The sequence below is a fragment of the Sphaerodactylus townsendi genome, linkage group LG11 (genome assembly GCF_021028975.2).
Source record: "Sphaerodactylus townsendi isolate TG3544 linkage group LG11, MPM_Stown_v2.3, whole genome shotgun sequence".
Taxonomy (NCBI): Eukaryota; Metazoa; Chordata; class Lepidosauria; order Squamata; family Sphaerodactylidae; genus Sphaerodactylus; species Sphaerodactylus townsendi.
In genome coordinates this window covers 50,362,089-50,375,204 of record NC_059435.1, presented here as the reverse complement: position 1 = coordinate 50,375,204, position 13,116 = coordinate 50,362,089, and the positions used below count along the sequence as shown (strand labels likewise).

Sequence of the window (13,116 nt, the reverse complement as noted above, 5' to 3'; positions counted from 1 at the left end):
TGATTTCCGTCGCCTGGAGATCTCCAGCATCCACCTAGAGCAGTTATGGACTACAATTCCCATCAGCCCCTGCCAGCATGGCCATGGCCATGCTGGCAGGGGCTGATGGGAATTGTAGTCCATAACATCTGGAGTGCCAAAGGTTCGCCACCACGGACCTAGAGCTTGGCCTCCATAGTGGGAGGGTTTCTGTTCTACGGCAAGAATGGGGACAAGAATGGGAGCAGGGGTATCAGGATTAGTCAGAAGGGTGGGTGGGTCATAACAAAATAATTGGCTGAGTCAGGTTGTGAAGGGTTGGGTCCTTTCCCTTCACTTGAAGGATTTTGAATCAGTGAGGGCACAGGTGGGGACTCATGGGCCCTTTGCTTATATAGTTGCTTGTGTGCAGTGAGAACTTTTAAGAGGCAGAGGTAGAGCATGTCAAAAACCTATTTATTTTTCAAATGCAGGCTCATGAAATTGTGCCATCTGCCCTGTGACTTGAGATTGTAGAAGGATATAAGTAAACTAAATGGAAAAACAGATATTCCTAAGTGAGGACCTCTCCTGTGGGGGCACCACAGGCTAAACATGAAAATGGTGCCCGCTAAAATTTATGAAACAGAACATGTTTCTGAATGAAGACAGTCCTCATTGGACATGTAAACACTAAAAAGAGGATCAGAATGAACTCTAAGCTGAGGAATGTATGAAACTTCTCAATCTTAATGTTTCCTGTGTTTTATTTTTCCTCAGGGCCCACAAGGTGCACGGGGTGAGAAAGGCCTTCCTGGTGACAAGGGACCCAGGGGCTTGCCTGGACTTAAAGGACACAACGGACTCCAGGGGCTGCCCGGCATTGCTGTAAGTGAACAACACAACTAAACTGCTGAGAAATCATGACACATAGATAAACAAAAAGATAATTTCCCATATAATTGGTCACAGGATCCAACAGCCTTTCTGGTTTGACAGCTACTAAGTGGGTATCTTCGTGAATGTATTGATCATACTTTTATCCTGAACTTCTTCCAAAAGGTTCAGGGTAAGTTACGTAGCTTTCCTTCCTCAGCCTCACAACCACTCTGTATGGCAGGATGGGCTGAGAGAAAATGGCTGCCCTGATATAATCCAATTAACTTCAAAGCAGAGTGGAGACTTGAATTTGGCTCTCTCAGCCCCTATTCTAACTCTCTGAGGTTCCTTTTTCATAAAATTGTCTTTTAATATTATAACTCAGTAGAATATGTCCATGTGCTCAATAGTTAATTTGTAAAATCAGAGATGTTATTGCTTCTTTCCACCTGAAAATCGAATCTTCTGGCCCGGAGGGTCTACCATTTGATCACAGGCACATACTGCAGGGAAGCAGCAAGTGAAGGCAAACTGTAAGCAGGCTGATACCTACAGCAGAGTTTGTGGAGGGCAAGCCCTTTTAAAAATATCTGCTTCACTTGCTTTAAAAAAACCCCAAAGCCTCTAATCCATTTACTTGTGGGAATTAGGAAAAGTGTGACACCATAAGCTACCCAGTCACTTACTAAATTCTTCCTCACCCTCAAGTTCAATAAACGCAAAGGCACTTCAATAACTAGCAAGCATCGGTCCTTATTTTTAAATGTTATTTAAAAGTACATTGAATTTATACAATATTAAACAACTTAAAAAGCATATATATTATGAGACCTGTAATGATCCCCTGGATTTTCTTCAAGGGTCCACCCCCATCCCCTTAAACTGCCCTTGACAACAAAAAGTCTGCCTCCAGGCATGGTGGTAAGGAAAATATACTTTATACTCTGAAGCTTTATACTCTGAGGTACTTTTTCTGAGGTACTTCATATTTCTTGTGCCTGAGACACAATTTTGTCATATTAAAAGCAGGTTTTAAAACTAAATTCTTGGTCAAACTATAATCAAGATTATCCCGCCCCCCCCCCCCAAAAAAAAAAAAAACTTCTCATAAGAATGCACCAGTTCCCCTAGATTAAATATTCTGACTTTGAAACTGGCGGTAGGGGAAGAGGTCATATCACTGTTTCTACTATTGCTTCTGTTTTTCCCCCTCTTTCTCACTCGCTCTCTTTTATAGGGTCATCATGGAGAACAAGGTTCCCCTGGTCTTCCTGGTCCTGCTGGCCCAAGGGTATGTCAGTTTAGCTAAATGCTTTCAATTTGTGTAAGATACTAAACATCAAAATGTTTGCAATTGTATGTGATTACTAGAGAGGTTAGGCTTGCCCCCTGCCATTCCCCACCACTTCTAAATAGAGTGATAGGAAGGGCAACAGGAGGAGGTAATTTGGGTTTTTGCCAATGTACATCACTTCTAGGGCAAAACTGCAAGTGTTATCATTGTGTTACTGTAATGTTCTGAGGCAAAGCCAATTACAGCATTGTGTCGTCGGTGTCATTGGCAACGCTGCAGTCACGGAGCGTTCGCATGGGCAGGCATTCCGTGGACAGGTAGCGCATTTGCTGAACCGCAGCACTTTGCATGGCTGTGCTTTGCAAAAGGAATTCTTCTTTTCCCAGAGTAGACGTCACGGGCATTCAGCACTAAGATTGGCCAGTGTGGGCCGCCATTGTGGGGGGTGGGCTCTGTGGCACCAATTCCTGGCAGGCACTTCACACAACACTGGCTGCAGAGCACCGTTGTTGAAAAGACTCGCTCGTTGAGCGATTTTCGAATGCACCATTGTGGGGCCACTGGAGCATTGCTGCATTGCTGCAGCATCATTTCTGCTGCTGCAGCAGCCGTGCGAACTCCCTGCCCATAATGCTGTTTTTACCGTCATTTTACTGGCTTTTTTTGGCCCATGCAGAAACGGCCTGAGATTCACCCAAAACCTAGCATTTGGGCAAATGCTACAGCATCATCCCAATGCAACTATGTTACTGTTGGTTTTATGCCAGAAGTGATGCTGCACTTTGGTGCAATGCTAAATTGGTTGTTCCCACACATATACACAAGCACATACACCTTTCCTGCTGATTACAGTTATATAGACTGACACATTCACATGGGAGGAACAATCAGTCTAGAAAATCCTACTGTGTTTTAAAATGTCCCTTTCAGAATTCTGCAAACTATCAGGGACTTCAGCAGGCTTATTCTTATCCCAGTCCTTCCCCCTCTTTGATTAATATGCAGCTACTTTCAACGTCCCATCCCTTCAGGAGTCTGTTTAGTCCTCATCAGCCACTTTACTAGGAGATGTATCCATGCACATGTGCATGTATGTTTAAACTTAATTATTAGTATACTAAGTTTTTTCTTCCATCTGTTTTAGGGTCCTCCTGGTCCTCACGGACCTTCTGGAAAAGATGGTCGCAATGGAATTTCCGGACCTGTTGGACCTGCTGGTGTGCGTGGTTCTCAAGGTAGCCCTGGACCTTCTGTAAGTATGAGTTTGCATCCTAAAGATACAAACTGAACTGTCAGTTTTAATACTGTATGTTTAATTCTGAGGAAGTGTATTTTATTATATGTTGGACATCAAAAGTTATTCCTTGTATATGTCTGTCTATCCACCTACTATCCAAGGTGCGTTCTACTAATCACAAAATTATACCAGACACTCTTCTTTAGGTGATGCAGAGCTGGTTTCATTACATACAGTCACCAGTTTAAAACACATTTAATTGGAAGTACCCCTGTTGATTTCAGTGGAGCATAACTTCAGTCACATCCTTCCCCCAATTTAAAAACACATAAAAGATGACTTGGGATTTATACTCCACTTTTCTTAACTGCAAGGAGTCTCAAGCAACTTACAAATTCCTTCCCTTCCTCTCCCCACAACAGATACCTTGTGAGGTAGGTGGGTTTGAGAGAGTTCTGAGAAAACTGTGATTAGCCCAAGGTCACCCAGAGAGTTTTATGAGTAGGAGAGGGGAAACAAATCCAGTTCACCAGATTAGAGTCCACTGCTCATGTGGAGGAGTGAGGAATCAAATCCAGTTCTCAGATTAGAGTCCACCACTGTAAACCACTACACCAAACTGGATCTTGTGGTGTAAGTCTGTTTAAGATCACATCAAACAGATACCATTCTAATTTTCTCCACTATAATCAAATCATCAGTGTGAAGCCAAATAAAAATATATTATGTCCATATTGGCTGCAGGAATGCATAAGCATGTGCATGCAGGGGCGGAGCTGTGCCCAGGGCACGTGCACGCCCTGTGCCTCTGCTACAGCACCACCTGCTTGCCCTGAAATGCACCGGCCACACCCCCGCACCGGCACGTGCCCAGGGTGTTGTGCCCCCTTCCCCCCCCCCATTGGTGCTACACCACTGTGTAAATGGCATTTTCATGCATCAGAGTGTCCTAAGCAAAATGAGGTCCTGCTCATTACAATGGGCCTCATTTCCAATGCAATCCAACTGGTTTGGAGCGGTTATCACTTTGTGTGAGACTGCACTTAGGGTTATTGCATAAAAGCAATTTTTCATGAAATTGTAGATTCTGTCCTGTGCTACGTTTCAATAGATTAGGAGAAAATCTAAACTAAGCCGAATAACATGGCTGTCATTTGACGACTAGAATAAGTTTTCATATCAAACAAGCTGAGGGCCTACCCAGAATTGCAGGGGGCAAGATTTTGAAAATTCCACTTTATGCCCATAAAATCTGTCTCCCTTGCTCCAGCATTGTGTGACCTCTTAAGGCCTTAAACAGCTGATTTTCCACTCCCCTCTTTTTTTCTGTAGTTGACTTTAACTTTTTGTTAGGTGCCCTCAACATTCTGTCCTTCTAAAATATTTTCAGTCCTCACAAGGATGGTTTCAAGGGTGGGAGAGTTCTTTTTCTCTTCTGGTCAACTGCTAAAACATATTTTCCTGCATACCATATATGTAGAGATCTCTACTTTGTCTGTTGGTTGTGCTATTATGATTCTTTCATCAACACAGACACCAACCACTCTACTGTTAGATATGATTTGTTTAAATTATGTTAATACTCATGTTCAATAAAATAAAGACTTTATCTCTGCATTTAACACCTATCATCTTGCCCCAACCATAGCTAGCATGGACCACTTCTACACTGGGCATTTCAGTCAGTATTTGCTATTTCCCTTGCTTTTGTTAAGGGTAGATATATGAATTACGGACCTTGCACGTAAGCAGTGAGAACTATATTTAAACAAATGCCTACTCAGTTTCTTCCAACTTTTCCCAACTCATATGTTTAGGGTCCACCAGGTCCTCCTGGTCATCCTGGCCCACCTGGTGTCAATGGTGGTGGATATGAAGTTGGCTTTGATGCAGAGTATTTCCGGGCTGATCAACCTTCCCTCAGACCTAAGGACTATGAAGTTGATGCAACTCTGAAAACACTGAACAACCAAATTGAGACTCTCCTTACCCCTGAAGGCTCAAAAAAAAATCCAGCTCGCACCTGCCGCGACTTAAGACTCAGCCATCCAGAATGGTCCAGTGGTAAGTTAGTGTTAAATGCTTCACTGACAACTCACTGGTTATATACACTGTTCGTTATGGGTCCTGGTAGGCTCTAGCAGTTTGTTCATGTTAATACCATAAAATTCCACAAATCCAAGTGGTCAGTGGAAGCTAATTGTTCAGTCCAAGCTGGGGTGAATGAAGACACACCCACATGGTTGTTATTTCTGCCCAAGGCAAGCCCCTTCACAGCTACAAGAAGATAAACAAATCCTACTATCTGTTATGATCAGGGATGGGGTTAACCTATGGCAACAGGGACAACTGGTCTGGACACCACATGGGGCAGGCTTCACCACCTGTATCCCAGCTCTCCTGACAGAGGGGAACAGCCAAGTCAGCAGTCACAGCTCTTGTACCTGCTCCATTTGGGGCTCAGGCATCCAGCTTCTGGAGGTGACACCAGCACCTACCCACATTGCAGAGGGTGAGGGTCACCCTTTGCTTGACACTGGTGATGGAAGATCAGTGTGGTTATGGGTCCAGTAGGGGATGGCAGTGATGGAAGGTCAGTGTGGTGAGGGGTCCAGATTTTTTCCTCAGGATCACTGCCCCAGAATTACTGCCCCGGCACTGGCCCCAGAACCACCTCTGTCACTTATGGACCAAAATGGCTCTGAATCATTTATTATGTTTTCATTTGTTAGCTGCTTTGGTAACCCTTATGAGGGCAGAAAGGTGAGGCATAGATTTTATTAAATAAATTCATATAACTATTAAAATATGAGCACATGCCGCCTTCAGTGTTCCCCATTCCTTTTCTGCAGCCATTCCCATCTTGAGGAAAGGGCTTCCTGAGGAATTGAGCAGGGCAATCTCTTGAATGGTATTTAGCAGGTGGTCTAAGGCCATTCTTTTGGCAAGGACTTTAAATGGGATTTAAGCAGCTTGCATTTTCTTGAGAAAGAAAGAATGGATTTTGTGGTATTTCATATGCATGTAACGTGCAGAATTGTAAACAACCTTGAGCTCTGAGGGAAAGACAAGTATAAATATTGTAATATTTAATTAATTAAGCTAAAGCCATCCTTTCTATTGCTTTAAAAAATGTAGGCTTCTACTGGATTGATCCTAATCAAGGCTGCATCATGGATGCCATTAGAGTGTACTGTGATTTCTCTACTGGTGAGACCTGTATCCATGCTAATCCAGAAAGCATCCCAACTAAGAACTGGTACACAAGCAAAAAACCTGCAGAAAAGAAGCACATATGGTTTGGAGAAATTATCAATGGCGGTACTCAGGTGAGTGGCCCTATATAGATTCTGATGAATTTTTGCCCCATATAAGTAATTCCAAAAAAATATAACTCTGCTGTAATTATTTCTTGTTCTGAAATGATGATCCCGATATCTTCCCCACTGCATCACTTTCACATACAGTCTCTCATTAGCTCATGCACTGAAGTCACTGACAATATTCATGTGAATTTAATGCCGGGATTCTCCCTTTCTCTATTTTTTTAGTTTGAATACAATGAGGAAGGTGTGAGTACCAAGGACATGGCCACCCAACTTGCTTTCATGCGGCTGCTGGCTAATCACGCCTCCCAGAATATCACTTACCACTGCAAGAACAGCATTGCCTACATGGATGCAGAAACAGGAAACCTTAAGAAGGCAGTGATGTTGCAGGGATCCAACGATGTCGAACTACGAGCTGAAGGCAGCAGCAGATTCACTTTCAACGTTCTTGAGGACGGCTGCTCTGTGAGTACCATCTCCTTGCCTCATTAAACATCTTTGAATATTGCTGTCCACCTCTACAGCTAAATTACTAAAGTTTATGGGTCACAGATTCATTTACTGTATGGAAAGTGTCTAAAGAACCTCTTTGAATGGTATTAAAATCCCTCACTATTCTAACGGCACATTCCCTGCAGTTATCAGAAGGCTCAGTCACAAGAAAAAGTTAACCTGGAGCAACCTCCGAATTATTATCATTGCACTTGGGAAATATTTATTCCTATGTGTTAGTCAATCTATAGCAATCTGTAGCAATTCCAGAATAATTAGTTAACCCTTAGCTCAGTTTCACTGTTTATAGGGCAGTCATGTTTGCTTCCTAGCTGCAACTGTTTATTAAGTGAAGTCAGACTTGTGTCTCCAAAAGCGGAGAACAGACAATAAGACCTCGTTGACAAACCAAAACGGGATGTCCCACCTCTTTTTATGCTTCTGTTTTTGGGTGCAAAAATGCAAGAAATAGGCTAAAATGGAAACGGTATCATACCATGTTTCCCTGAAAATAAGACAGTGTCTTATATTAATTTTTGCCCCCAAAGATGCTCTATGTCTTATTTTCAGGGGATGATTTATTTTTCCTGGTGTTCTATTCGCCGGGCATGCTTCCAAACAAAAACTTTGCTATGTCTTACTTTAGGGAAAGGCCTTATATTTAACACTTCAGCAAAACCTCTACTATGTCTTATTTTCAGGGGATGTCTTATTTTCGGGGAAACAGGGTAGTATGGGTATGGTAACTGCAGGCATAGCTGCAAGAGCCAGGCCATGAATATGTGTGACTGGAGATATGGGAAGCCAATGGCTTCCACAGACTGGGTGATGAGAGGGGTACAGGAGGGTGACAAGAACGGTAAATGAAGCGGGACGCTTATTACAATTCCAGTAATAGTCATCACTGTACACTTCCACAGCTGTTCTAACAACTTGCTATTATTTTCCAGACAAAGACCAACGAATGGGGCAAAACAATTATTGAATACAGAACAAATAAGCCATCTCGCTTGCCCATCCTGGACATTGCACCTTTGGACATTGGTGGTGCTGACCAAGAATTCGGTGTGGACATTGGCCCAGTCTGTTTCAAATGAACAAACTCAAACTAACTTAAAATGACCAAAAAAAAAATTCTTCCTTTGCCATTTCCTTTTTTTTTATACTGAAAGCTGACTCCTCCCATTTCTTCTGTTCATCTACTTGCTTAAACTCTGGGCGAAAGAGAAAAGAGAAGGATTTAAGGAACGTTGTGCAATGCAATTTAATACAGCCCCCAAAAGGAATCGGAAGTCTTTTCAAGATTTTTTAACATCTTATTGTGGAAAATGTCAGCCTTTGTGTAAAAAAAGCAAAAACAAAAAAAACAAACCAAATAAAAAATCCTGAAAGTTTGCACCACTTGTGGCCTTTGAATATCTTCCACAGAGGAAGTTTAAAACCACAACTTCCAAAAAGGTTTGAACTACCTCATACACTTCAAGCTGAGTGTGATCCACATCCTAATAAAACTATCTGAGGTGCTTTTGATCCCATTCATAATCAAAAGGTGCTGATTTCAATATTGCAACATATATTGCCAATACTTGAACTTTAATGGTGCTAGCGTCCTTTGAAAAACCACTTTTCTGTATTAAGTTGTATTGTTTCTTTGGAATTTGTCTCAAAATAAAGCCAGAACGTCCCATCTCAGCCCCCCCAGACTAAGCATGTGGATCATTTCTACCCCACCCCATTTTCATCCTCCTCTTTAACGTCAGGTGTTCATGCTTCTCAATTTCATTTTCATCTTCTACAAAGGGCAAAAAAAGAATCAACGTTTCTCAAAAAAATGTACCTATTTTGTATATGTGAGATGTTTAAATAAATTGTGAAAAATTGAAATAAAGCATGTCCAGTGTTCCAAAAGAAACCACTGAATGAGTAAAGTTCCTTACTTCAGTGCCTCTAAAGGTATTTCTGCACCTGATGTTTCCTTTCTGATTCTTACCTGTTGAAACAAAAAAGTGGCAAGATCCAAATGTGCCTCGCAACAGCCTGTATTTTAATTTTTCTGAGTAATCTGAGGGCTAAATTTGCAAAGATCATACTTCTTGGCGGTTAATTGGTTACACTTGATTAACAGTTTACTGAACAATAACTAATAGCTTTGGGAAAGACTGTGTTTACAAAGCCGGTGACTGCCTTGTTTTCATAAATTCTCTCATTGTACAGAGCAGCTCCCAGTCCAATCCCATCAGTCATTTTCAAAAAAGAATAAGCCTTTTCTCATTCAAAAATTAATTTGTTTTATCAGACTTCATGTTGTACCATCTGCGTCAGTATGCATATTGTGTCTCAGCTCATTTATATTGATTTTTTATGTTTCTGTTTAATCGGGTGAATTCGCTGCTCTTGTTTTTTTTCTGAACTAATTTACCAAACAAAACAGGCTTAACAGGAAATAAATTCCACTGACTTCTGTGAAAAGTTACTTGCCAAGCTAGGTGGCTTAATGGGGCTGTGCTGATCCTTTAACAGAGGCTTTATGGTGTTACCATGCCATTATAAGCTTGGCTTGCCTAGTTCCACGTGTTAAAAAGGGATACAACTCCTCAGTCTGCAAGACCTGGACAAGGATGTTAACAACAGGAGGTTTACAAAGACATGAATTCATAGGGTCATTAATTCATAGACCTTAATTCATAGCAACTTAGCAGCTCTTTACATACATAAAGGGATAGGACATGTTTTCTCCAGGCCTGGTGGTGACCCTAATAAATGGCCAGCTGAACTAGACTCCACCACCTGGTTTAGCATTGCAGCCCAACCAATTAAAGGGGAAATGTATATGGAAGACATGCATGGTATGGTCCTCTTGGGATGGTACTACTCCAGAATGCAGCTAGGGGATGCCATCTTTGAATGCTTCAGGAGAAGCATTCCCTGCTCATTAAAGACCAGCATATCAAAGAAAACGATCCTAATCGAACTTTTTCTCTGACACGCTGTGTGTGTGTTTGTGTGTCTGTATTCAGGAAGTTTATAAAGGAAGGAGCATTCAAATGCATGTTCATATGTAGCCTGAAGTGATATTACATGCCTAGAAAAGTATAACATATACTTCTCCTGAACATGTAACTTGGCTCTTATTAGCCTCAGTAGTCTAGCTCCAAAACAAAGGATGGATTCACACTTGTGAATTATGTCATCTCACAATCAATGCTTAACTGGAAGACTGTATTGTGACTAGGTCATTTTGGGGTACTGTGTGTAATAAGAAAGTCAGAAGAAGTCTCTCCTCATACCTCTGTAGGCTGTTGGGGAACTTTTTCTGACTAGTCAAATAAAGGAGTTTTGAAGTCTACCAAAATCATTTTTCTTGAATCCTTCGTTTTGGTACCCTACAAACTCTCCATCCTATGTCATTATGTATCCTACAGACCCAAACTTGTACTATTGGTGATGAAGGAGCCATATGACTGCTGAACTTGTTTCCAAGCTCATTCTCCAGGAGTTTTGCCGCAAAATATAGTTGCTGGGATCTCTTTAGAATAGGGAAACAGCAACCAAAGCAATCCACTAAAAGGACTGTGACCATCATTGGTCTGGCTTGGCTTTGTTGGTTTGCTACCAAGAGAGTTAATCATAGACCAAGACTGGCTACAATCTAAATAACACTTTCCCAGGAGTAAGCCCCACTGATTAAAAAGGGAACTTAATTCCACATAAACCCACTTAGGCTTGCTCCCCACACCATTTTTTAACATTTTCACAATTTGGTGTTGTAAAATGCTGTCAAGTCACAGCCAATTTAAGGTTTCCAAGGTAAGAGATGAACAGAGGTGGATTCCCATTGCATGTCTCAGTCTAGCAATCCTGGACTTCCTGATGGTCTCCCAGCCAAATACTACCCAGGGCTAAGGCAGGGCTAGCTGGGGCCATCCGGGTCAGAGCTGGCACAGTTTAGGGATCTAAAATTCATCAGGCTCAGAACTAAAGAACTACCAGATCAATACTTGCCCTTTTATCAAGCCATCTGTAATATACAACTGTAATATACAACTACTGTAATATACAACGGCAGCAAACTACAGTTTTTGCTTCATTGTTTAAAAGTGAAGGATGATAGAATCAGCAAATCAAATTAAGGTAATGCACCATCCCCTGACTGGTATCTGGCTGGAAAAGGGAACTGGTTGTTAAAACAAGCGACCTGACCAAGCAAGGAAAGTCAGAACTGCATGTATAGTTGATGCTCATCTGCATAGCTGCTTTCCAGTTAACTTGATAGAGGCATCTGAAGTAGATGGGCAAGGGTGACCCACCTAGGGTCTCTTGTTCCAAACAACAAAGCACAGCTACAACAGAAATCAGTTCCTATGCTTTTCAAATTATAATGACATGCTAAAAAAAAAAGTCTGGGAGACAAAGAAAGGCATTTTTCACAAAGTGCAAAGCACAATTTTTACAGATCGTATATTAAGAAAATTCAATTCAATTAAATCCCATATTTGCCATAAAACTTGCTACCCAAATAGGTAAAACTCTACAAAATGCATTTGTTCAAATAGAAATCTAAACAAATATTGGCATTCATTTGTAGTTCACAATCAAGTTTGTAATTGCTGCACCTTTCCATCCGACTTGACAAGCACCCAAACATCTCCAGTTACAAAAAAAGAGTTTTTAGAAGAGTTTCTGTGTTTTGATGGAGTGGGTATCAGCAACTGATGTGATTAACTGGTGCTTATTACACTGGCTACCTGCTAAAAAAGGAACATAATTGTATTTGAAGCATGAATAATCACTCTCATATTTTTATTCTGTCTTCCCTCCAAGGAGATCAGGGTGGAATACTAAGTTCTTACTCATGCCCTTTCACCTCACAGAAGCCTGTGAGGTATGTCGGGGTGTGCACCAATCTTTTTTTCAATATTTTTGGATTTGTGTTTAATATATCTGATTTTTGTAATCCAAAAAACAAAGCCAAATCCCATACCAATATGGAGTTTTCCAGGTTTTTTTTTTCAATATCTGAAATTTTTTCGGTCAATCGAACCCTATTGGAAATCTTTACGGGGCTCGGGGTGGATTCGTCAGTTAAGGTAAAGGCACCAATACTGCAGTGCAGCTGCAAATGATTCTCCTTAAAAGAATCCCCAAGTTTGGTGAAGATTGGGTCATATGGCCATAAAATTGGACCCCTCAGCCCAATCTTCACCAAACTTGGGGATTCTTTTAAGAAGATGCACGAACAGCTGCAGTGCAAATTTGGTGCCTCTACCTTTAAAAAAAACCACGCCTCTCATGAACCCTGCAAAGTTACCCCCAAGAGTGCAATGTTGCTGAAAAAATTTCCTACCATTAAGAGAATGATGGGAAAATATGTCTCAGCTAGATTCTCTGATTCAAAATTTTATGGGTCCAAATTTTTTCCTCCATTTTTTTCCACTGGAGGAAAGAAGGGGGGGGGCAAATCCCCATCTATATATATAAAAAGCTAACAGTGGCTTTGTTAGTCATGCTCTAACGCTGAAACAGCTGGACGGATCACCCCCAAATTTTCACATGACATTCCTCCCTGTTCTGGGCAGGTAATTGGACCTTCAAATCGCTGAAAGTCCATACCTGAGCCAGATAAAACATCTTTTTCATGGTGCACCAGGCCATGAAGCTGGCCGTGTTTAACTGTTACCCTTAGAATGTTCGTGCAGCATGTCTGTGGCCTGAGGGCTTGGTATGAGGGCTTTGAATGTTCGCGCAGATGGGCAGAGATAAGCAGTTAAAACAGTAAATAGGTAATACTGTTAGGTAATACGAGTGGAAGTGAAACACATACACACTTTACCGTGTGAGACGTCGGGTGGGGTCCCCCCCACACACACAGGTAACTTTCATTCTCTGTGCCTTACCCACTTCTACCACACAACACACACACTCTCATA

General features: G+C 41.6%; 1 protein-coding gene across 1 annotated transcript in view; it reads left to right on the top strand.

Moving 5' to 3' along the window:
• The window catches only part of COL1A2 (collagen type I alpha 2 chain), a 76,258-nt gene extending 67,157 nt beyond the window's left edge, over positions 1-9,101 (top strand). Inside the window, exons 46-52 of the mRNA XM_048511157.1 lie at positions 739-846; positions 2,075-2,128; positions 3,276-3,383; positions 5,186-5,432; positions 6,507-6,697; positions 6,920-7,162; positions 8,140-9,101. Of these exons, the coding sequence (XP_048367114.1) occupies positions 739-846; positions 2,075-2,128; positions 3,276-3,383; positions 5,186-5,432; positions 6,507-6,697; positions 6,920-7,162; positions 8,140-8,286 (1,098 nt within the window). The 3' untranslated portion in view covers positions 8,287-9,101. The remainder of the gene's footprint in view (positions 1-738; positions 847-2,074; positions 2,129-3,275; positions 3,384-5,185; positions 5,433-6,506; positions 6,698-6,919; positions 7,163-8,139) is intronic.
• The last annotated feature ends 4,015 nt before the right edge of the window (positions 9,102-13,116 follow it).